The sequence below is a fragment of the Ischnura elegans genome, chromosome 4 (genome assembly GCF_921293095.1).
Source record: "Ischnura elegans chromosome 4, ioIscEleg1.1, whole genome shotgun sequence".
Taxonomy (NCBI): Eukaryota; Metazoa; Arthropoda; class Insecta; order Odonata; family Coenagrionidae; genus Ischnura; species Ischnura elegans.
Genome location: NC_060249.1, coordinates 74,235,921 through 74,260,604, shown reverse-complemented (window position 1 = coordinate 74,260,604; position 24,684 = coordinate 74,235,921). Strand labels below are relative to the sequence as shown.

At 39.3% G+C, this 24,684-nt stretch overlaps 1 protein-coding gene across 1 annotated transcript in view; it reads left to right on the top strand.

Moving 5' to 3' along the window:
- The first annotated feature begins 4,730 nt into the window (after nucleotides 1-4,730).
- LOC124158167 overlaps nucleotides 4,731-24,684 on the top strand; it is a 323,520-nt gene continuing 303,566 nt past the window's right edge. The window contains exons 1-2 of the mRNA XM_046533352.1: nucleotides 4,731-4,773; nucleotides 4,886-4,945. Of these exons, the coding sequence (XP_046389308.1) occupies nucleotides 4,731-4,773; nucleotides 4,886-4,945 (103 nt within the window). The remainder of the gene's footprint in view (nucleotides 4,774-4,885; nucleotides 4,946-24,684) is intronic.

Genomic DNA, 24,684 nt, shown 5'->3' with positions numbered 1-24,684 from the left:
TAACTTAATTTAGAGGAAATCGTCATGTCCGTGGACATCATGTCCGTGAACATCATGTTCGTGAACTCTGCAGTCCATGGACATGCCAGATGGTAACGGAAATGAAGATACACTATGAATAGTTACAGTATGTTCAATGACAAATAAAACAAGCATTTTCTCGCGAATAAACACAATATTCCTCTTCTGCTGTGTCTGTGGACGTATATATCATGTCCGTAGACAGCACAAAAGTAAAAATAAAAAAAACTGTAAACTATGCTAACGATCTCTGCCACTTACGTCATTGATCGTATGATTGAAAAACTGTAATTACACAATTTTGGTTCTTATATGCACAAAAAATATTTTTTTTTTCAAATTTTGCCTGTAGAAAATGTACGTTTTTTTGGATATTGACTTTACAGTGAATTGAAGAAGGCAGTGCTGGAAGGAAAGGGAGGCTCCCTGACTACTTCTTAAGTACTCCATGGAAATCTACCTCATACGGTAGAATACTATAATAATAATTGGGAGAAATGTATGAAATAATAAAGCTAAAAGAAAAACTTCTTTCATAAACGCTGTAAAATGTAGTAAAAAGTAAAACATAAGCTTTTCGTCACTCGAAGAAGTTTGGAGATATTGAAGATAGAATGAAGATTGCCTCGCAATATTAATATCGATACCTATCAGCGCCCACTTTTTATTCTTCGAGTGATAGAAAGCTTAATCTTTTACGTTATAGTGCATTTTATACTGTTTATGGAAAATATATTGAGAAAATTTCAACTGTTTCTCCGTATGGACAATTAATTACATCAGAGTGTTTCAGAATAAGTTTCAAATGTCTGATTATTAAATATTTTATTGTCGTCAGAAGCAAGCGCCGATGATGGGGAGTGGGTAAAAAATCAATTACAAGATTCCATCGATGAAACATAAGCAGGCCATCCAAGTCATGGGAAAGCGTGTAAAAACAAAGTATTTGGCGGATGGGTTAGAGGGCAGAGGTTTTTGTGAACACAGTAAATGAAATATTCGAAATTTCATTGAGTGAACATCTCAAAATACGCGAAAGCGTAGTCTTTCCTCCGTATTCTCGAGTGCATACATGCAATGTGTAATAGTGGTTTGGTATCATTCAGATGAGTTAACTATTTATTTTCCGTATCAAAATAATCTGCATCTTATAAATTGCTTAAGATAGTGGAAAGGCGTGAGTTTAAATTTGACTTCCCAATTAGGTTGTTTACTACGACCCCCAATCATAATTAATTAAAATAATTCAGTAGGTGGAGGGGCAAAAACGAGCAAAACATATTTAATTCAGCAATCCATTAGGAAGGTGAAAAATAACTTGGAAGTTGGTAAGAACTGCGATAAGAAAATACGTGGGGGAGAGGAATAGCTGAGAAGCGGTGACCGGTAGGGGCGCGTGACGTTATCAATTTATATACGAAAGGGTTTGGATTGTAGCCGTTGATAGCTCGAGAAGAAGGCGATATATCGAAAAACGGTAATGAGCCAGTCTCTTTATTTTTAAATCTGTGTCGTGTTTGATAATATATATTAAAATCGGTGCGCTAGCTCTCATGGTCATACATGGTGATTTAAAAAAAGCCGAGAAATGGACTTAAACCTACGCATTGTTAAAAACTGATTTTCAGTGGGCGCTAAAATCAGGCTCTGTTATGTCTTGTTTTCCATTATTTTTGCTTCATTATAAGTATGCGTGAATCTGACATTAAGCGGAGACTAATCGAATTCATCAGTACATCAGGAAGTTTAGCATGCTTGAATGTATATTTTCGTGTTTATGTCCTTAGCAGTAAACCAAGTGTTCCAAGCATCCAGGGGTAGATGCGTGGCTTGGGAAAGTTTGCGCACATTGTGTTCCCTTCGGTGGAGAAGTTCTCTTTCCTCCTGGCAACGCATTGATAGGATACGACAGTGTGACGCGCGTGAAAATGGAGAGGCGGAACGAAGTTTTCCTCCATAAGTTAACCTGTCATGTCTTGTTTGGATATCATGTAATCCTTGAAGATGTCTAGACCACACGTGTCGTATAGGTATTTTTTCTCGCATAGGATTCTTCGGGACTGCATGATTCAAAACGCAGACTTAATTCCAAGTCACTTTATACTTCAAGTAAAATATGCTATCATAGATTTTTGCGTACGTTTCAGATTTTTTAAATAAATAAACAAACGTTCTACCATCTTTCATCTGGGAATTAATATCTCACTACGCGAGTGTTGCATCCGCAAAATAAACGGATTGTTTATTTTATCAAAAAAGTTCGGTCCGTCTAGTTAAATTGATTATGTCTTCGTCGGAATTTCCGGGATCGGAATCTGGTCAACGGAAACATCGATTGACCTTTTGCATGCGCCATATGGAAATGAGTTTGACGGCAGGATGGCTCGCAAAGAAAATTTCGGACCGACATTCGGAGTTTTGCACACACTTAATCCTGCCACCGATTACGATAGTCTGTATCTTGCCAAAAATGTATTACTTCCCAAACACCTTCCTTCCTCGATTTAGTAAAGGATCGGTTTCAAATATGACCGAACTCTAAAAGGTAATACGCATTTTATGAAGAGCTTCGTTGTGATCCTTTCCTTACACGAAGACGTCAAGGTTTGTGGGGCCCCTTCATACAGTTTGCTTTAGGAAGTGTTGAATTATCGACATTAGGCGGTCGTTCACCCGGACTGGAGGAGAAAGATGAGTTACGCTGAAAACAATAGCTTCCTCTTTCCGCCCCTTTCAGTATTTTTTAAATAAAATAGCGAAAGTTAACGCCCACTTGTCATGAGTTGGTGACGCCATTAGAGTTTCGTCTCATTAACCTTTCATAGGGCTGGAGTCTCAAACAAGAGGGTGAACAACGTGCCACGTGAGAACGATGTGCTCGGCCGAGGAGTAGATGGGAGCGGGTTTGCCGCTCAAAACGGATGCGTGCCGTCATCAAATTATCTCCTCTCTATTATCTCTCCGAGAGGGTTAAAGTCGTCGATATATCGCCCCCAACAGTGCTAGAATAATGTGATGGATCGAAAAAACCGTAAAATGCAGTTCTATTTATTCGTCAAACTCTGTCATAATCGACAATAAAAGAACGTGGTGAACCAGCTTATAGGCGGGAGAATTTATGTAATGATTTTCCAGCGACCTTTATCATCACCCCGATAATGAGTGTCTGTCGGTGAAAACCTAGTTCTAGTCTGTTTAAGTAAATTATATATTATTTTATCGTTATCTTTCGCCTACGGAATACTATTCCACCATATTGTTCTAAATGTGTGTTCTATATTATGGAAAAATATTTCCCACCCATGATAGCGACCCATTTTCAAAAGTCAATAACATTTGTTTTAGCATCTTGTGGACGATGCATTGCTCTGCCTTTCTCTAATGGAGACTAAAGTCCAATTTGCCGTGGGCAATAGCGAAGTGGGCATTCTTATGGTGGCCTGCTTGGCGAATAAATATTTATTTAATATCTTCTCGTCTCGCACAAGACAAAGAGGTAATGGGGAGCGTGAGTTAAAGCGAGTGTGGGTGACTGTGCAGCAAGGGATACATAAGTTCGGGGCTTGGAGGAAATGAGTCGTAAACAAAAGACGAGCCAGAGACAGCGAAGAGACAAGAGTATGCCTTGCGCGATGCTGCAAAGAATCTCGTGAAAAAAATATGCTGCTCACGGAGTTTCTCGTTGCAATATTGATCCACCGTGGTACCATCCCTTAATGAGGCACCATGCGTTATGCTTGCGTAAAATTGTATGCTTGTCTGTTGAAAAGTTTCTTGGCGTAAACTGTTGAAAAAGAGCCTCCAATTTGTAGCTTACGTTAAGTTACCTTATTACGGTTAGTGACTATATTGATGTAAAATTGATGGTTTTGATGGGGAGTAATGAGTCAAATTTATTGTTTGATGGTAAAGTTACCTTGTGTTGCTTTTAGCATTAATGCTGGGCCTCTAATCTAATTACAGCATTTTATTGCGAGCCGTTATGTGAATAAAATGGTGGTTGGCGGTTTGAAAGTAAAATGTTCTTTCCAATATTTTTAAGACGTTGGAATCAGGAAGTTGTTTCTTGGTAGTAACTTCCTTTTTTATTTACGGAATAGTATACTCATATTTCATCGAATACGTCTACTGTAGCAGTTCATTGAAATTCTTGAACTTATAAATTATACAGATCGTAACGTACGATTTGATGCAAGTTCATGTATAGTGGTTGGTACACATTATTTTTCAATGCTATTCGATTCCAATTTTGGGTGCAGGCGCACGTGATAGTGAAAGCTACAAATAACTTATATTATTGTTGCCAAATTTGTTCTGAGTCTCAAACCCGGTATATTCCCTTTTTACCGAGAGTAGCCATTCATTTATAATGTTGATTTTTTTCTTCGGAGTATCTCGGAAAAAAGGTTTTATGCTCTTTAAATCGGCCTTTTGCAGCTTGGAAAATACTGTACATTGGCTCTATTAATAATAAAATCGACTTCATTTTGGCTGTGTCGTGTCTTTCATTTATTTTCTTAGGTGCACTTACTCGATAGTGTAAACTTGGTGGTGGAACTGTATGAAATGGGACTCCAATGTATTTTTTTCTTGGCTCGGCAACGTTTACAAGTGCTTTGTCTCTGCCTATTCAATATTCTTATTCATGAGTCTATCTGCTGATTAAAAAAAAAGTGCTCCGTACGCATTCTCGGGCAGACTTCCTTAGTATGCCTTTCAGAGTACAATTTGCATCTGCCCGTAACACATTTGGTAAACTCAAGTCTAAGATTACATTATATTTTTATTTGGGTCATCGTGAGGGGAATGTCGGATTTTTAGTATTTATGTCAACCGCTGTCATTTTCCGTTTTTATTTTTCCAGGGTCGCGATCGGTGCTACAGCCCTGCGCTCTTCGCTGTCTCTCTCCGCAGCGACAACGGGGTAAGCACGACCTTGACTCGTTCTTTTCATTTCCATCAACTAGAAACGAGAGAAAAAGATAGCGGCGCGCTGGGCGAGTGCGTTTTCCCTGCAACTCACGTATTCACGTAGTCTGTTGTTTTCTCTCCCGGTCCGCTTCCTCCTCGAGATCTCCCCGTAGTGCTCTCTTCGACTTCTACCGCCGTGCCCCGGAGATGGGACGCCCCGGGGCGAAGATCCTCTTCGCATATGCAAGGCTTTGGGAGGGTGGACGGGAGGGATTTCATGCTCCTATTTTTATTTTCTTCCCGCCGCTACTCTGTGCGACAATCCCCCCCGGAAGCTCATCCCCCCTCCGCAAGTCCTATGCCACCAGTCTAATGCGATGCTAAGGTAGTCAACTGTTCATGCAACGGGCAAGAACCGCTGTGTTTGCAATCTCTCTGTAGAGAGTTGGTGCAATGAGGGTTTTCAAGGCGGTTCGATCGAGTTTAAGAGGACGCATCGCTCTCGCTCAATCGGTCTCTTGTCCTGACTTAGTAATCATTTAAAACTTGTGCTATCATCTGTCAGGGTACATAGAGTAGATCCATGTCAAAATTTTACTGTATCTCACATTTGCAAATTTGTACTTTAGTATTTCTCATTTGTGAAATTGTTGCGTTTGAGATGCGGTCAAATACTGAAAAAGGCCTATTCAATATACCCTGAGTAATTCAAGGTGATAATGTCTGTTTAAGCGAGTAATGTGCCGTGAAAAAAAGAGGAGGTACAATTGGTCGATATTTAGTGATGGGTTCTCTTAAAGTATTAGATCCAAATCCGTAGGAAATCATTAGACACCCCTGGAATAGATTCTGGATTTTTTCATCCTGAGTTTGTTGTTGATGAGCAATGTTGCTGGTTGCGTTACAGTTTCCGATATCGTTGCAGCTTTGCAACCTACTTCCCCATTACAAGCTCTTTACTCTGAAAATTTCAAGATCATGGCATATATTATAAACGAGCATGTTAAACCTAATGAAAAAAGGCAAAATACGAACGGTTGTTAAGGCATGATGGGTCTTCTTAAGTACTTTGTGTAATATTCCAAATTTCATCTGTTGACGAATTCGTTGTAATGAAACATTACTTTTTACATTGTCACGCGTACGTGTCACAATTGTATTTAACAAGGATTAAATTCGCTGTGAACAAACCATTCGAATAGTAGTCGAACCCACACCCCTTTGAGAGCCTGGTATGTTACCAATTTCACCGATCTGCCGTCATTCTATGAATCAACATTCTGTGGAGGGTCATCGGAAAAGGCCGTGAGAAAGAAAGGTAATTGGCTAAGTAAGTGGGTAAAAAAGACAAAATACTTGGGAAGTATGATTTTTCGTACTCGTAAATACTTTGGATTTGAGCCATTAATCTGAGCAGCTAATATGTGACGTTGCACGAATTGCTCAAATGTGAAAATTTAAGTGTTTATACTTAAAGATAAAATTTTTTTGACGTAAGCGTTAAATATCATTCCTTATTCGGGTTTCTACAGATTAGTTCTTTTCGCAATGACATTCAGAAAGTTTGCTCCTTTCCATCATTGAGACTTTAATTTTGTGTATTACCTATACCGAAAGCCAAACATATAACGTTTCCAAAGAAAATTGTTGTACGCATAAGCCAATGCATGAGATTGCGAAGTTCCTCAAAATATAACGATTGAATAATGAGGCAGGCAGCGGCGGCATCATTTTGAGAGATGTTAGTATATGTAGCTTATAGGATAATGCTCGTGCTTAGCTTCGCTTTCAGTTTGTTTGGTGTCCCTTAGGCTGCTTACTCGCCGTCAAGTCGCCCCATCGCATGGGCGCCTTCTCTTTTTTCCGTTTCCCGCTTCTGGCAACGGCTGAGATTGTCCCGGACGTTTTCCTTTCTCCCACAACTCCCTGCTCTTTTTATCGCAGTGGAGATCACTCCCGTGCCTCGCCTCGCCGGAATTTCTGTTTATTTATGAGTCACTAGCCCCAGCCTTTTGGCTGTCTCCAGTGGGTTTCTTCAGGGTTCACGTCTACTGTTTATATTTTCATTGATATTTCAGTGTTTCTACTTATTTTTGTTCATGGGGAGGGGGGGGGGGGGGGGGGGGGGGGGGGATGTGGTATCACTCCCGTGGGCGACCCTTTGCTTCCGCTTGTGTCCGGCCCTGCTGTTATGGGTCCCGCTGCTCAGCAGCTACAGACTACAGCCTCTTTCCCAGCTTCTTCAATTTTACTTCTTCTCTAATCAAGTGGGTAGCGCAGACTGGGAAAAGAAGCGTGACTCCCGCTCGACCTGAGCATCGACAAGAGAGCATTTTTGGTGACATATTATGTCGCTTAAAAATCATGCCTTGCAAATTTCAGGGTATGCAGTGAGAACCCTCATCAGCATATTTCTTTAGTTCAAATTTTAGCATTTCAACTCATTATCAGTACTTTCTCAGATGCAGTGTTTGCATTTGAGATTCCAGCAAATGCCTTCAGAGACCAATTCTATTCACCGTGAATATTGCGAAATGTTTGCATACATGTCGATTAATGATAACGTTATCTTTAAACGTGCAATTTCCCGTGAAAAATGATACAAGAGGAAGTGATGCGTTCTCTCAAGGCATTAGTTTCAAAACCGACTGTAGACTCCCCGATTGAAAATTGATGATATTTTCATCCTGATATCGTTATTGACTAGGAATGGTACTAGGTACTGCATTGACTCCTATTCCATGTTTGATCGGCCTTTTCCTCATCCCGTCGTTTTCATTAGCCTTAGATAATTGACTACGACCTCGAGATATTCCGTTTTCAGCTCTAATTTATTCTGTTCATCTGACCTTTGAAATAAGGAATTACATTTTCCATGGATACATTTTCCAAATGTTCACCCAATGTGATAAAAAGGGAAAGATATCTCTTTTATCACATACTGTGACTACTGGTAGTGTATCAGATGCGTGGTGGACTTTCTACTATACCTTCTTTTAGCTACGAAATTTTGAAATCCATTACTTACTTTCAGTCACCTTATGAAGCTTTGTAATTTTTTAATTCAATCAATGTTTTAGTTTTTACTCTTTCAATGGTAATAGGTATGAATCTGTGATTTGCTCCATCCAAAAACAGCAAACGTCTCATCGGAAACCGCTAGGTATTCTCAAGAAAATGACGAGTTTATGTTTTGTTCCTTTTGAATATTTTTTGTCAATTTAATCATGCAATATCTAATATATTAGGGAAATCAAGCGACACATTACGTAAAGGCGTTACCGAGAGGACATGTCTGTTAAATTTACGTTTTGCATTTGTGATTTAGATTGTTTTATTTTTATCATTCATTTATGGTAGATTTTTGCAACTTTTTCCCTCTTTGTTTACGTCCATCACCAAACTCAACCCATTCTTAGTTTCCCCTAACTCATCATTAATGGATCGTTAATACAGCCGATTGCGGTGTATTTTCACGCTACATTGTATCGATTCGTGCAGTGCTATTTGCTGCATTCTATTTTTCAGTACTTGACTTCATGCCTATGAATTATATCGAATTTTGATTTTGCTCCAAGCATCGATACCCGAGTTTTTCTCGTCCATTGTATCTGTGAGCAATAATTATATGCATCGGGAAGTTTTTGAGAATTTCTTCGCTGTGTTGTGGTGTAGTTTGTTTGTTTCCTTCCTGATGGCTATCGCGGTTATTGAATCAATAAATGAGCTTCACAAACTTCTCGCCGAGGTAGAGGCACAGCTTTGGAAACCAATTTATTCCGACTGTTGAATTCATCTCCGACTTCGCGGTGCTTCAAGAATTACAAAGTTGTAAAAGATTTGATTGCTGACCCAAATGGCCCGATTAACGTAAGTTATGGACTTTTTTTGCAAACCCGATTCATATTGCTTATATATTGAGTTTCTTTGAATCGGAATGGCTGGTGTCGTGAAAAAGTGGTGCTTTTATCTCCCATTCTCGGAAATTGCGTATTGATTTTCAATTTCAATCCTCGTCTTTCAATGGGAGCCATTGTTAAGGACATGTTTTGTTGAAGCGGTGGGATGCTGATAATTTCTAGTAATATTCGATTCTTGCCATGTCAAAAAGTGCGCATTTAATATCCTTATGGGGAAAGTCTGTCGATAAAAGACCTCTACATGTGCAAATAAGGCCGTAAAAGGAAAAGACGCGTATGAAAATAATCCACATTAGACATTTAAGCATGAGTAATTGAGATTCTTGTCAGAGCTCCGCGATAAACACCTGTATACAATAGGGTCTCGAAATTAACGAATGGTAGGGATAATTATTTCTAAGGTCTAATTGAAAGCGCGTGACATTGCATATCCCGAGCTCTACCCTAAAGGGTGCAGTCGTTGAGGGCGTCTTCACATTCTGTCGTTTGCAAATGCTGTCAGTATCATTTCCATTACGTTCGTAACTAGCCCTTTTGCCATTATGGTAAACAATAGAGTCATTAGCCCGATCAATACTATCGTGGATATAAAGTTCATCACTCGAATTCGTAATCAGAAACCTTTTTATGTGGTCTGGCCCAATTTGGGGAAATAATTTAGGTCCAACGTTTGAGAATATTGACGAACGAATTGAGAATAGGCTCCTGACAAAAAGTAATTGCATTGGTTGGATGTACAGAAATCAACATCGTAGAAGCCGTAGATTCCATAGGCACTGGTCCATTCGCCAAAGTTTTGGGACTAACCTCCTTTACCGTACATACCAAACGTGTCAAAACCTTGCCATCGAATTTTTCCCGTGAATACGCACGTTGCCGCGTGTAGTATTAGTTAAAAGGAAAAGAAACGAAGCAACAGATACCCCAAAACTTATTCCGAAAACTGTCTATCCGAAATTCCTGCCGTGCGAACTCGTGCCGTTTTATGGCTTCAATTTTGCAGTATTTGGTTTGAATCGGAGGAATCGGACTTTTTCACCATTTCATTTTATTATAGTCGATTGCGATAAAGCATGATGGTAAAGAGACGCGTATATTTCCATTTTTACCACCGTCGCCTTTTTCTCGAGGTATTCGCGACTTAATATCGACGGGCTTACCCCGTCCGCTGATAAGTTTATGACGTCACTGACTCTTGTCGAGCGGTTCACCGCTTCTCCACTAATTCTCAACCTCGCGCATCCTTCTCACGTGGTTCTTTGCCATTAAACTCTAATGAGCGATTCTTTCTGTCAACAATCGGGTCTCTCTGATCTAATGAACCAGCCCTTAATGACGTCTTTAGCTCGTGAAAAATGGGCGGTAACTTTTGTATTTTTTTCATTTTTAAGTGGTAAGAAAACGCCAAAATGAGGTTTTTTCATTATAACTTATCGTTCCATTACATATACCGAATTACACTATTAAATAGCGATATTGGTTTGAGTGAACAGTCCAATTCGGTTTCACAATGCCCAATCTTTTTTTTTTACGCTTCAGGAAGAGTAATGCACAAGATCTTTGAACACCGGAGCGTCATACCTGAAGAAACGTGCCATAGAGACCGATTGTCTGGAAGGAAGTGACACGTGTTGTGCAAGCGTGAATTCAGTGGGGTGCTCGGCGTCCATTACTTATCTCTCGTACGATTCACCCTAACTTCGGGGACATCAAATTTGCATGCACAGTCGCTTCGTAACTTTTTACCAGCTCCCCTCTGCTCCGGTCCCACCTTGCTCTTCTGACACCACTTTTTTCTCCAACCCGCTAACTACTAGTAGTCGACCTTTCTCGTCCCAACCACCTCCTCCACGGCGTTCGTGCATTTGGGCGCTCGCAAAACCTCGTGAACGTGCTCGTGCGCATGGAGATGATCCCACAAGAAAACGAAGGTCGTAATTATGGTTAATTGGTCCTCTCTTCACCTGCCACGATTGCATTCGCCCCTCGCCGGGTTGTTAACTCGGCACTCCGTCCGCCGACTCCTTAGCGCCATTATGGACGAACGAGGGCGTAAACGGTCTGGCCGCGAATATTAATCGTGAATCTTCGTCGGAAGAGGGTGTCTTTTTTTTGAGTGACTATACTGGTTACATTTCCTTGTCTGAATATTCCACCTCTTGTAGGTGTCTCCAACGTTCTCACGCAATCGGTCGGCCTTCCCGCGTTAAACCCAATTTATATAAAATGAGTTCTTTTTATTCTTAGGTACCTAATTATTCTCATTAGCGTACATTGAAAGGAAAAAAATAACTCATCAATTTGGAGTATAAGTCATTGGAGTGATTGCAGTTGTCTATGGACATAACACAACAGATGACGCGTCGCAATGTAGGTATTAGATTCATATTTTACGATATATGCGGCTTTTCAATCGCGTTTATATCAGAATCCTCTTGAATCCATTCTCAACACTACTCCCTGAATTTTATAAGGACTATATATTTTTATATAAATGGACAATATATATTTATCTGGAGGACTCTGCTTAGTTTATCTTATCCATTGTCACGCGTCATTGGAATTAATTATGGCTATGAAATTGGTGTTTGGTGAATTAACCCAGAGAAACACCATCATGGAATGAATAGAAACTTTTACCTTCTTGTCGTTCCTTTCATTGTGTTTCTACATTTAAGATGACTTTATATGAAGTCATAACAAAACGCTGTTCATTCATATGTAAGTTACAAGATTTCACTGTAGCAACTTAGAAATGAATGAATGAATTAATACACTCATATATGAAAATAAGCCTCAACTTTTCCCTAGACCCTCGCTTTTTTCTACCCTCCAATGAAACAACTACGTAATCGTATTCCCAAAGGCTTGATCTTCTTCATACTTCTGTGTTTTTGGAGCCGAGGCAAAGAGTAGCTTAGCCTTTTACGGGACGTGGACAATTGGGTGGTCCATTAAAAAATCAAAGTGCTCAAATTTTGCATGCCGCCCCCTAATTCGATTACAAATAACGATTGCAAATTTTCAGATTGATTTGGTTTTTCGTAGCCGTGCCCTGCGCAGCTTTTTGTTTTGGCGTATATCCTGTTGAATCCTATACGTTAGGCAACAAGGACCGATAAAATTATTTTTCCTGTACTGGTAAAACCCAAAGTTTGACCTAGGACTCGGTTTCATCCATATAAAGGTAAACTATTATGTCAACTTTCATTAGCATAAAGAAAACCTCAATCAGAAGCAATAACATTAAATAATGTGTATTCGTTTAATTTTTTCTAGGCGTAAAAAAAGCGGGAAGGATTATGCCTGTAAGTCGAAATTTTAATGATCATTTATTTCATTAAGCCTTCGTGTTAATAAAAAAAAAGAATAAAGATAGCTCATGAATGTCTTTCTTATCAACATTTCCCTGTAGCAATAAATTTCAGTCATCCTTTTCCCCCGTTTTTCATACTTTCTTTTAGGCAAAAATGATTTAATTGCTTATCCTTAAAGAATTAAAATGCAGCAGTAGTAATTTGTTAACATCTTGAACAGGGTGCTCGTGACTGTGAATCTTCGTAAATTTTGCAATGGAAGGTTTAACATTTAACGATGGAACTTAATTATATGGCTGAATAAAAATATTCTGGGTATTTCTTTAAATTAAAATGGAGTCCCAGGTGGTGGACGGAATATTTTCATTAAATTTCGTATCCCTCGCGTTTGCGGCATGTTGTAATATTTATTTTCTTCTTATCTATCGAGAATGGCGCAGTGGAAATGGACTTGTTATTCTTTTCTTTCCACGAGGTCAAAGAGACCGACGGCTCCGAATGTGAATATTTGTCCTCTCTCAGCGGTAGTCGTTTTATTGTTTGCCTATTCCTTTTTCCGTTTGAATGGAAAAGAGTCCCCTTTTCCTGTACTTTAACGTCCCTTCTTTTATTCGAGCATCTCCCCGGTTGATCAACTGTTTTTCTTTGGTCGTGTAGCAATTTTGGGAATTGCAATGGTGAATATCTTACCTTGGGGGAAAAAGGACCCGTTTGCTGTTTTCATTCGACATAGTTTAATGCTGTTATTTCTTTTCACGCTGGTATTCTGAAGAATAGCAAAACCCTATTTAACTCAATGGAAAGAAAATATTGATCAGTAAATATATTTTTTCTCTGTTTTGATTATTATATAGTTTCCATTCTAATGTTGAATGTTAGTGAGTAGGATATTTATCATGAATATTAAATTAGTAATTGGTAATAATTTGTTTTAGGGAATTGATGAGGGAATATTTTAGTTTATTCCTGTTTGTTATTATCGAGGTTTATTGGTAAGTGGTACTTTGGTGGGGCCAAAAAATAGCCAGGTATACTTGACCGAAGGGCGACCCTTTTTCGAACCCTTTCGTGTCCTCCCTATGTCGAAGGTGTCGCAGATATACCTTTGCGCGTTCTTCGTCTTAGTGGTTTTCGGTCGGAATCGGATGGAATCTCTGACGTAAGTACATACATTTCTGTTTTCGCGGTAGGGCTAACGGGGAGACGAATGCATTAAAAAAATGCTTTTGCTCGAGTGCGCTGCAGATCGTTGTTTATTTTCATAAGGAGAATATTTATACCTGCATGAAATATACTTCTTGCTTTTTAAAAATCATTTGAGTCTGTCTTGTTTTTAGAAGTTTGTGATATCTGGGACCAGAGGGATGCGTTGTGACGTTGAAGATTAACCGAGCTACTAATGAAACAGCTTTGCAATGGCTGATTACTGATGGTCTCCATCCAATCACCAATAATCCAACCGGCAAAAACTAATTGACATTGTTCGGGTCGTGGGTGAGGTAAATTCTTTCGTGTGGCAATGGGCGTGAATTACACCGCCTTTAACTTGATTGTACCAAATGGATGTGGTTAAATACCGCACGGGTCTGATTCTAATTTTTTGCCGGCCTCGGTGGTGGCGGGGTAAAGTCCTCGCCTGCCAAACCGTAGGTCGTGGGTTCGAATCCCAGCGGGGTAGGTGGTCCTTATCCAGGGCATGGATGTTTGTGTTACATATTGATAATCATTCGTTGTAAAGGCCTTAAAGTGTTGGAACGAAATAAATAAATAAAATACCAAAAATTCCGAAAATTTTGGAAGCCCTTTGTTCATGAACTGAACGGGCAAAACCTAAGTAATGCGGGATGTTGATCGATTATTGATAGGAGAGAAGGAAAAAAGAGGCGGTAGTAAAGTGAGCATGGCCGACGCAATAACCCATCCGCGGGGATCGACTGATGTGCCGCAGGGGCCCTTTCTAAATGTTTTACGTGCGGCATGCCTATTTATCCTCTCGATATCGTTCCTCGGGCTGGTGTTTATCCTTGAAGGGAACGTTTTAATTTATCGGAGTTGCCTTGCGTCGTCGCCGGGCGGAAGGTCCAGCGTCCCGCTTGTGCGTGACACTTCTCTTTTTCGTCCCATTGTTTTGCAGTCGCGCGAGCTCTATCGCATGCACCGAACCAGCTGATGTGATACGAAGCCTGTGTTTATCGAAGTCGTTTCGCGGAGACGAGTTAATAAAGGTCGAGAGCGTTGCCATAGCAATTCGGGCTTGAAAATGTGGTTTAATAATTAGCATCGGCGCAGATGTTGCTACAGCGACCCGTCATATAATATCAGGAGAGGCTCGGTGCGAATAATTCGCGGTCAAATAATTGAGTCGAAGTCGTGCACTGATTTAAATTTCTGCGCGATTGCTTTAGCACAATCATAGTTCGGGCTTTGTTCTGCAATGTCTCTATTTTGCCTCATGCGTGACATTAATTGAATCATTTGCTGTTGTCAACCGGGAAAAAAGTTTTCATTACACATTTTGGTGCTCTCTTCCTGTCAAAGAGACTCGTTCAGGGAGAAAATTAATTATACAGCCGTTCTGTATTTGTGAATTTGTAGTTCAGAGACTAATTGCAGTTTGGATAATTGGCGATTAACTCTGTTTGGCTGTGGTATTTTTTCTCAATACAATATTCACGCCAGTTAAAGCACTCCTGGAAATTGGTAAAATATTATTAGTATATGTTGTAGATTTCTCTCTGAGGCTTGTAAAATTGTTAGCATGGGTGGCGGGGAAATTGCTTGCAAATTTTGGCAGAGGAATGGAACTTATTTAATAGATTACCTTTTTTGCAAAAGTATTTTCATCTACTCAAAGGATAACGTTCTTAATCTCTTCATTTTCAGTTCAATCTGGAAGGTTGTCAATCATGCTTTATGCTTTTCAGCCGATCTCTCACATTAAAATACCTAGGCGTATTATTTACTTTAGGAGGCTACTAATTGGAGGCTTCAATCTCCTATATTATTTCTACTATATAGATACCTTTTTCTCAACTTATACGCAACCAAACTCTACAAATGAGGTACCAAAATGCTCAGAATTTATCAGAGAACATGCGACGGTATACCTTACTTCCTAAATATTGCTATTGTTTCCTAAAATTGGTTTTTAAATAATTTGAAAAAAAAACAAAAACCGGTAAATATTCCTGATGTTACGGCGCACAAACTGATACATTTGTTCATTTGCAACAATATTTCGCATTCTATAAATAACTTTTATCAAAATGCGGCTGATTCCACATTCAAGTCTCCTGTTGATACGTAAGTATGAGTCATCATTTGCGTTCAACAGAGGATAGTGTAATTACTTCCAATGTTGTGTTTAAAGAGGCCCACTGACCTCAGTTTGTACATGAATATTCCAATTAAATTTGTACATAAGACCCTGCCTTTTTGTCTACATTTTAAAATTAGAAACGCGCCTATCCCTCTATGGACCTGCATCGCAAAGAGCGGGGGAAGCCCGCTGGGAGCGGGCGCAGCACTCTCGTTCTTATTAATAATGACTTTTTATTCATTGAGGCTCAGTGTTAGGTCGAGTTTCTGCGTTATTATTGTTTAATCTTTATAGCTTGCGTTGTTTCTTGATAACCAAGTTTTAAAAGCGAGAAATGAAGTCGATCGCAGCCGAAGACAATTTTTGTTAATGTAGGGTTTCTAACGTGAAAGTTACTTCGTCATAATCTGCACAAATAATGATTACAATCGTAATTTATTTGCCATAGGTCTCATGTTCGTTTTTTTTTCATTTTTTTCAAATTGAGGTGGTTGCGATGTATTTAAGACTGTCCACACGTGGGAATTTTTTTCATTTTTAAATACAGTGAAATTAACCGGAATATCCACACTAAAGAATTCAAATCAATTTAAAATTTATATTTTGAATATTATAATGATGTATTTTTGTTTAATAATCGGATTTTTTAACTCCCATATAAATTTTGAATTGAGAAGGGGCAGAAATTTGATCTGTAGTTCCTGTTTGGTATTAAAGATTATCCATTTTAATGGATATTATGCTTCTGTGCCCATACAGGTGTGCCAGCAACTAATGGAGCACGCATGTCAAGTTAATTTAATTATGCGTTTTTTCGATTTTGTAAAAATTTTCGTACTATAGCTACGATTATCGTTGGCATGCTCCATAATTAATAATGAAGCCTACTTTTAGACGCTCTATCGATGCATCATATATTAAATATTTATCTATAAAACTTTATTTTTTTATAAAGCTATTGAATAATGAGCTCTTCTCTTTAGTGTCAGTTATTTGTTATCTATTTATGACGTAAAAAGGTAAGGAGTTAAAAAGTCGGGATTCCGATAGCTGAGTTGATACCTTATGTACTATATTGGTACTATGTTGGTGAGTTGGTTAGTTTCGATACCGAATTCATATTTTTCTCCATTTGCAAACTAGTTGCAAATATATATTTTCCTCTCTTTTCATTTGCACAAATATGTCCTCTTTCTTTGGATCGGGAGTATCACCTGATCCCAGGGTATGAGAGGTGAAGCCGATATCGCGAGATGCGACAAAAATGATGAACTCTTCAAACCATGACGCTAGTCTTGTCCAAGTTTCTCTCATACCAACGTGTTTCACCAACTTTCGTTCGGCCATGACGCGTAATTGGTGACGAAACGAGTGCGGAGCAGGTGTAGGGTTGGGTTGGAGCGGTGTAAAGAGAATATACGATGAGAGGGAAGCGTCAGGAATTGGTGAAAATCGTAATGAAGCTCGCTCAAAGAGATAGAGGGGAGGTAGGGGAGGGCATATTACCGTGGAAGTGCTGAGCGCGGAGGCATGGTAACGTGGGGAGGAAGGTAACCAAGTGGAAATTAAGTGGAGGATGAAGGGATATGGGACTTCTGGGTGGTTGTATGCTGTTAGAGGGTTGGTGGCAGGGAGAAATTGCGTTGGAAGTAAGAGCATCTCATGGGTGGGAACTTAGGTGAAGGGGAGGGTTTGTTATTTATGATAGGGTGACATCTGTAAGGACGAGGAAACAAAAAAGGGTCGCTGTTGTGGGCTATTTTGGTGAAGAATACATAGAAAGTGTGAGTGCTGTAGAAAAGAAGGTGAGATTTAAAGAAAGAAATCGTCTTTTACATCGCTTGATTTTCTTTTTTTAACCTTATGCGCTAAGCATTACTTCGCATGGTCCTAAAACGATCTGGCAACGAATAAGATTAGCCTTGTTGCTGACGGTAAAATTTTCTTTTAATCTTTGTTGTTAACTCTTTCTCCCAGATGTTCAAATCGAAAATTAGTATGAATAGGAGGGGATAGAGATCAGACCAGTCTAGGCCGCAGCAATTTGATGGCTACTCATTCAGGTTGGAGGATGGATTTATTTTTCTCCGAGGATTTTATCTGGTGGCGCTCAAAGGCCTGGGATTGGAAACCGAGGCCCCTCCATCAATTGATTCTATGCTTTACCCTCTAGGTTAGACATAGGCTTCGCATATTCCTCCGTTTCCTATTCTAGTGTTTAATTGTTTTAATTTGATTAAAACGAAAGTACTACGAGTCCTTGATGAGAGCTCTTCAGTGCAGTATTCAGTTCGTCAGACCTCCTCAAGCCGTAGTCCCTTTGCTGTCTTTCGTTTAGGCGGCAAAAGCGGATGGCGGCATTTCCTTTCTCCTCTCTTCCGATCATTATGGCGAAGTGTTTTGAAAACATGTCGGCCATCCACAACGTACTTAAGACAAGACTATGATGACGAAATTGATTATTTCATTGGAATTCCATCGCAAAAATATCTACCTTAGTTTGAATTTTCATTTTCCCTCATTAGGTTTCTTAATCAAAGAGGTATCTCGTTGGCGAATGACTATAGTGCAAGTGATAGCTGGTTATTTCCGAAATATTTCTTTCCAGCGAAAAGCTTGCCTTAACTCCCTCCCCTTGTAGAGTGCTACCATATGCCTCGACCAAAGGTACGTCTACGTCTGTATAATTGAAAATACTTAGGGGGCTAAAAGATGGTTCTTGGAATGCATCGCATGATGATGGAAGGAACACACTCATTCTCCCCCTCAGCGGAGAGTATCGTATCTCCACCCGGGGGAAGAGGTTGAAATAACCGGCCTGGTACTTGGTACGCATTCGAAGGTCTGCGCTCTTAGGTTGATTGTTATTATTTTTTAAATTTTTGTTGGACCTTGTCCACCGAAGAGTTGAAAGTTCCGTTTGCTATTCAACTTATCCGGCTTAGTGGTAGCATTAATGAAGCCCCCATTTTATGAATTAAATTCATTTCTGTTGTATTTGTAATTCGAATCCATCCTCTTGTATCTTAGGCTATCGGGGGTAATACCATTTTTTCATTTGCTCTGGATATTTTTTCTGCTGTAGAAGCAATGTGTGCTTCTTACCTCGGTGGTGTTTCTTTTCAGTTTTGAGATTTGCTGGAGTAAGTGTTTAGAAAGCCGTTCTTTGCCTTTATTAAAATGTAAGCAATCCATGCCAATATTTTCAATTATTAAATCTTGCTTTCATGCATTGATTATTATGCCATCAAGGGAAAAGAAGACGTCATTTTTTCCTATTTGTTTTGGGGACGTAGTATATCCTAACTTCTACGCGTAGACAAGTTGGCGGAAACGGCATTATCATAGAACCACAGAATCTCAACTGAGAAGGATGCATTATATGAAGAAGAAAATACAAGGCTGTGAAAACAGAGGAAGGACAGAATCGTTTCAAGAGAATAAGGAACGAAATATGTCGTAAAGCGCGGAAGGCTAGAGAAACGTGGATGAAAAGTATTTGTGAAGACGTGCAAAACAATCTTAAACATGGAAAAGTAGAGGCCGCCTATAGGATAGTGAGGAACCACTTTAAGGAAAAGGGCGTAAGATGTAATACCCGGACAAAAACGGAGAACTAATGATTGAAAACGAAGACAAAGGGAAGAGATGGAAGGGATATCTGGAAGATTTGTACAAAGGAAGCAGCTTAAGAACGAATGCTATCGAGAACGAGAGGGAAGTGGATGCCGATGACATGGGAGCCCCAATTTTAAGATCAGAATTTGATGCGGCTGTAAGAGACCTTAGGATAAATAAAGCTTCTGGTATTGATGATATTCCTGCAGAGCTAATTATGTATTCCACAGGTGAGATACCAAAGGACTTCGAGAGGAATATTATAATCCCTATTCCTAAGAAGAAAAGAGCGGAGAAGTTCGAAGATTTTAGGACCATAAGCCTAACTACACATGCGTCGAAGATACTGACAAGGATCATCTATAGAAGAATAGAACGAAGAGCAGAGGAGTTCTTGGATGAGGACCAATTTGGATTCAGAAAAAACAAAGGGACCAGGGAAGCAATATTGGCCCTTAGACTGCTCATGGAGAAGAGAATGGAAAAGAACAAGCCAACGTTAGTTGCGTTCGTGGACTTAGAGAAGGCATTTGACAACGTGGATTGGAGCAAAATGCTTGGAATCTTAAAGGAAATTGGGGCTCTTTACAATGACAGAAGAATCATTCACAGTTTATACAAAAACCAAGTAGCGGTGATAAAATCAGGGCCCAGCTGTGAAGTAGCAAGAATTAGGAAAGGAGTGCGACAAGGCTGTTCATTGTCACCTATAATTTTCAACGTTTACATTGAGAAAGCCATTAATGAAATCAAAGAAAAAGCATTGGGAGTGAATATCCATGGAGAAAAAATTAGCATGCTAAGATTTGCCGATGACATAGCTGTTATAGCAGAAACAGAGAAGGATTTGAAAAATATTCTGGTTAATATGGGTAGGGTAATGAGTAAATATCAACTGAAAATAAGCACGAAGAAAACCAAAATATTAGTATGCAGCAGAAGAGAAGAAGTCAAGACCAACATTAAAATATGGAGGCAAAAACGGATAGAGGTGGATGAATTCTATTATTTGGGAAGCAAGATAACTAGTGACGGGAGAAGCAAGAAAGAAATTATCAGCAGAATAGCCCAGGCGAAGAGAGCATTCCACCAAAAGAGAGACCTGCTTACAGCGGGAAACTTAAATATGGAAGTAAAGAAGCAATTTATAAGAACATACATTTGGAGTATGCTCTTTTACGGAAGTGAGGCATGGACAATGACCGCAGCGGAGAAAGCAAGGATAGAGGCCTTCGAAATGTGGTGCTACAGAAGAATGATGAAGATCAAATGGATCGACCGAGTTAGTAACGAGGAAGTCCTAAGGAGAATAGGAGAGAAGAGGAGCCTCATGAAAACCTTAATAAGAAGACGGAACAACCTTATAGGCCACATCTTGAGACATGATGGCCTGATGAAGACAATCGTTGAGGGACAAATGGATGGCAAGAACGGAAAAGGAAGACCTCGAGCAAAATATATGGAACAAGTAGAGAAGGATGTGAAAGAGAAGAAGTACGTAGGTGTGAAAAGATTAGCTGTCAAGTAGGAGAACTGAGTGGAGAGCTGCGTCAAACCAATCTTAGGATTGTTGACCAGTGATGATGATCTTTAAATATGAGGAACATCATGAAAGTTCCTATCACCTATAAATTTTGTTATCGATTTCATCTTAAACTATTTTATTTCAAATTTTGTGGTTTTAAAGTGTATCATGTTTAACTCGAAAGGCATGCGTCGTTCTTTTGATCAATTTTCATGGATGGATGCCTGCATGTCAGCGGCAACCTTCTCGCCGTAAAAATATTTCTGTCCTCCTAATGATTTCTATCTGTTTTGTATTTACATATTTTTTCGGGGCATCAGTGTGGACTATAACGAACCCAATACGCCTTGAAATACTTTTCCCTAGGCCCTTATTTTGCATACTGTTGGACTATTAGACTCGTTGAACTCTATTCGCCGATGGTGAAAATCAACCAGCTAGGCGTATATCCTTAATGGAGTCACTCCGATTTTATGTGTTTTATTTTTTTGAGATTCCGGGTTGCCAATCCTTTTTAATCCTTTTTTTTATTTCCTCTCGCTCTTCCGATGTGATTATCACGAGGGAGACACCCATTGAGTTGAGACACCCATGAGCCGCGCGTAGCGTTGCTTCTTTGTTCATCCTCCGCTCGCGTAGACAGAAGAAGTACGTGCTGCGGTACACAGTCTCTCGTTAAGATTCAATTCAAGGGAACTCGTAGAGGTGGCGTTGATTGAAAAGTGAGGATGGCTCACCTTATTTTTTTGTTTGTGGAATCAGGAGTGCTCTATTGATCGGTACAATTTGAGTCCTCGGACCACGGCGTGCTCCCCCTCGCCAAACAGGAAGGGAAACTCCCTCCACCGACAGCCGCGGTGGAATTCGTGTCAGCGGTATTCGTCGGTCGTGCATTCATTAATCACTTCATTCTTCTTTGTTTTACGGGAGGAAATTTATCATTCGTTTTCGTTGAGTTTATTTTTTGCGTGCCCGGCGGCGGTGAAACTTTTCAAGGGATGAGTTTGCTATGGGCTCTTAGCTTATTGTTTCAAAATGGCTATTACTTATTGTTATGTGCTTGAGTAGTTATGCCAATGTGGAAGTATAAAAATTTTCTTTATTATTTTTGTGCTTTTAATGCTTCTTAAGCGAGGCAGGTGCATAAGTGGTTATGGCCTACTGGTTATAGCGATGGATTTTATCTCGATTGACAAATCACCAGAATTTTGAGGAACCACCGTAGGGGAAACGTTCCTGGCATTAATGATGAATTATGGAGCAGGAATATTTATATTTATGGATTAAGAATACATTTTCAGCTGACTCCCACACCGGTAATAAACGAATTTTTAGTTATTTCTGTTTGTTTTCTCGTGGTATCAGTGAAAATGTCATTAATCCTACGGTTGTTTGAGGCTTATATCCAATTTAGCATTTTTCTCGATAATTATTCGCTTTAATTTCGTTATTTTAAACTCATTTAATCTTAATTTTTATATTTATGACTAGCTGACCCGGCGAACTTCGTACCGCCTAACATTCAATGAACTTATAGTTTAGTTGCACCATTTATAAATAAAGAGCGGCTGTATCGTTTTAATCATATTTGATTTATTATAAATTAAATGAGAATATATTGATGAAATAAAAATTATACGCATTCAGTTGTTGGCTATTTGTGTTATTAACAGTAAAAAAATGTTTTTAGATCTAAGTCCGTAGCGTTAACTTGGCTTCACGGGGCAGGTTAACGCTAAATTCGTATCAAATGACTTTAGGCGCGCCAGTTATAGTATATCTGTTTGGAAAAAATGCACTGCGTAAACGTGCTGCATGCGGTGTGCCCTACACATTCGGGTTTAATGTCTTGCGTCAAGCGCCTTCTGATAAACAGCAGTTTTTGTTTTGTTATCAGGCGCAAGATAAAGCGAATGAAGCTAAATAAAAATAGCGAAGCGAAGCAGGGACGCAGCGAGGGGGGTTTTTGGGGGTTAAAACCCCCCCAAAAGCTCAGAGAATCTTTTTATAAAACATTTGGTTATTAATATTAGGGGGACGGATGAGTCACAAAATATTTAACTGTTCACACAGCCGCAAAACCTAACCTTTTATGCTAAAAAATGTCTGGGGATAGCCCCCACACCTCTCGCTTACCTTGGCGAGTTTTCTATACTCTACAGACCCGCCAGTATTAGCTGCGCCTATCCTTATTTCCTAGCTGCGCCCTTGAAGCGAAGGAAGAAATACAGCGGATGGTGTACCGACTCGTAAACATACCACATATTATTTACCATGAGAAAATCATGGGTTTTCACTGACACATGAGAACATACATCACAAAAACTGAAAGACTGACCATGCGATTTGTTAATCGTTATCACGAATGCAACACGAATTGGAAATTGAATACGTTTAAGCTCAAAAGGGAATATAAGTTGGGATCATGGAATCTTCGGATTGAGAACTTCCTCATCTTCGAATTTTCCATTGAGTATTGTGGCGTGAATCACTTCCATTATTAGTTTTTTTAATAACCAAACACGTTCCGTTGGATAGCTTTGGTTGGTTTCGGTTTCGAAAGATCATGAACACAGAGCCTACCTTTAGCTGTAAATCGTGCCGTGGTAAGCCAGGTGCGTCCAAGGACTTTAAATATTCAGATAGATAGTTGGTGACTTCGTCTTCGTTTATTACAAAGTTAAAAGATTTGAATTCATGCAGAGTACGGACATTACTGATAATAAACAATTGCTTGGAGATTTGTTTACACACACGGTAGTTATGTGTTTGTTGACAACTCAATTCGAGCTGAGCCACGACCACCGAGAGACAAGGCCTGAGCGCTGATGCCTTCTAATTGTCTGACGTCACGAGCCGTAGGTTATCAACCACGCCTTCCGACAATGCTTGCAGTTGTTTATATTTATAAGCCATTGCGGTGAAAATGGTGATTGGGTTGTTGAACGCTAAGTTATTCGGAGTTTTAAAGCTTTTGCGATGGTTTTGTGGGCAACAGTATTGAATATAAGTGTTCAAGAGATGGTGTGCTAAAGTTGTCTTTCTCTGTACAGAGGAAAATACAAGGAGGAAACGAAAGTGTGCGTTTTCAAATTTCCTAAGGACGAAGAGACGAAGAGGAAATGGATACTTACCAATCCAAGAAAAGACTTCCAGTCGGCGAAATATTCCAAGGTGAGTTACTATCTTTTTCTTTCTATTTGGACGGCGTGATTATTCAGGGAAATGTTAGTACAATGTAAATGTTGATCGTCATTAAAAGTGAATTAAAAAGATACTTGATGTAAGCATTGACCGGTAGACGAATTGTTATTAGTTTCTTGAAACAATTCTACTCTCAAGTGTATTTGCAGGTTGATTTCAATATTATTTGCGTTATCGCTTGAATAATTAATGGTTTTAATTATTTCATAGTACCTAAATGTCTTTGAAATTTTCGTATATCAACGCTAAATAGAATACGGCGCTTATCTTCGTGTTCTAAGGTGTTGTTATTAAGAAGAACTTGATTTTTTGAGGGTGTTATGAATAGTTTGTGTTATTACTAAATTGTGGAAACATGTGAAACACTCGGGATGAATAAATGGGATACCTACTTGTGTAATAAATATGACCCATGCCTACGATGGCATTTTACATTATTTGTATGTTTACGCATGCATAGGGTAGTATTACGTACTGTTTTAGAAAAGAAGATTTTTTTGCATTAAGCAGTTCTTACAAAGGTAATATGTACTAACTAATCGTGTTAATCTGAGAACGATTGTGTAGAGAGCGAAATCTTAAAGTCTTCGAGGGTATTAAATAAATGATTCTTCAGTAGTTAATCAATTATGGAAACATGTGAAACGCTCGGGATGAATAAATGGGCTACCTACAAGCGAGATAAATATGGCTCATGTCTAAGTTGGCATTTTAGATAAATATTGTTAATCTAACTACCATTGTGTGCACAGCGAATTATTTAAGTCTTGTTTACTACACCCTTATCAGACGAAGGTATTCTTCACTTGAAATACATTTGATTTTCCGTCTACCAATAAAATTATCTCT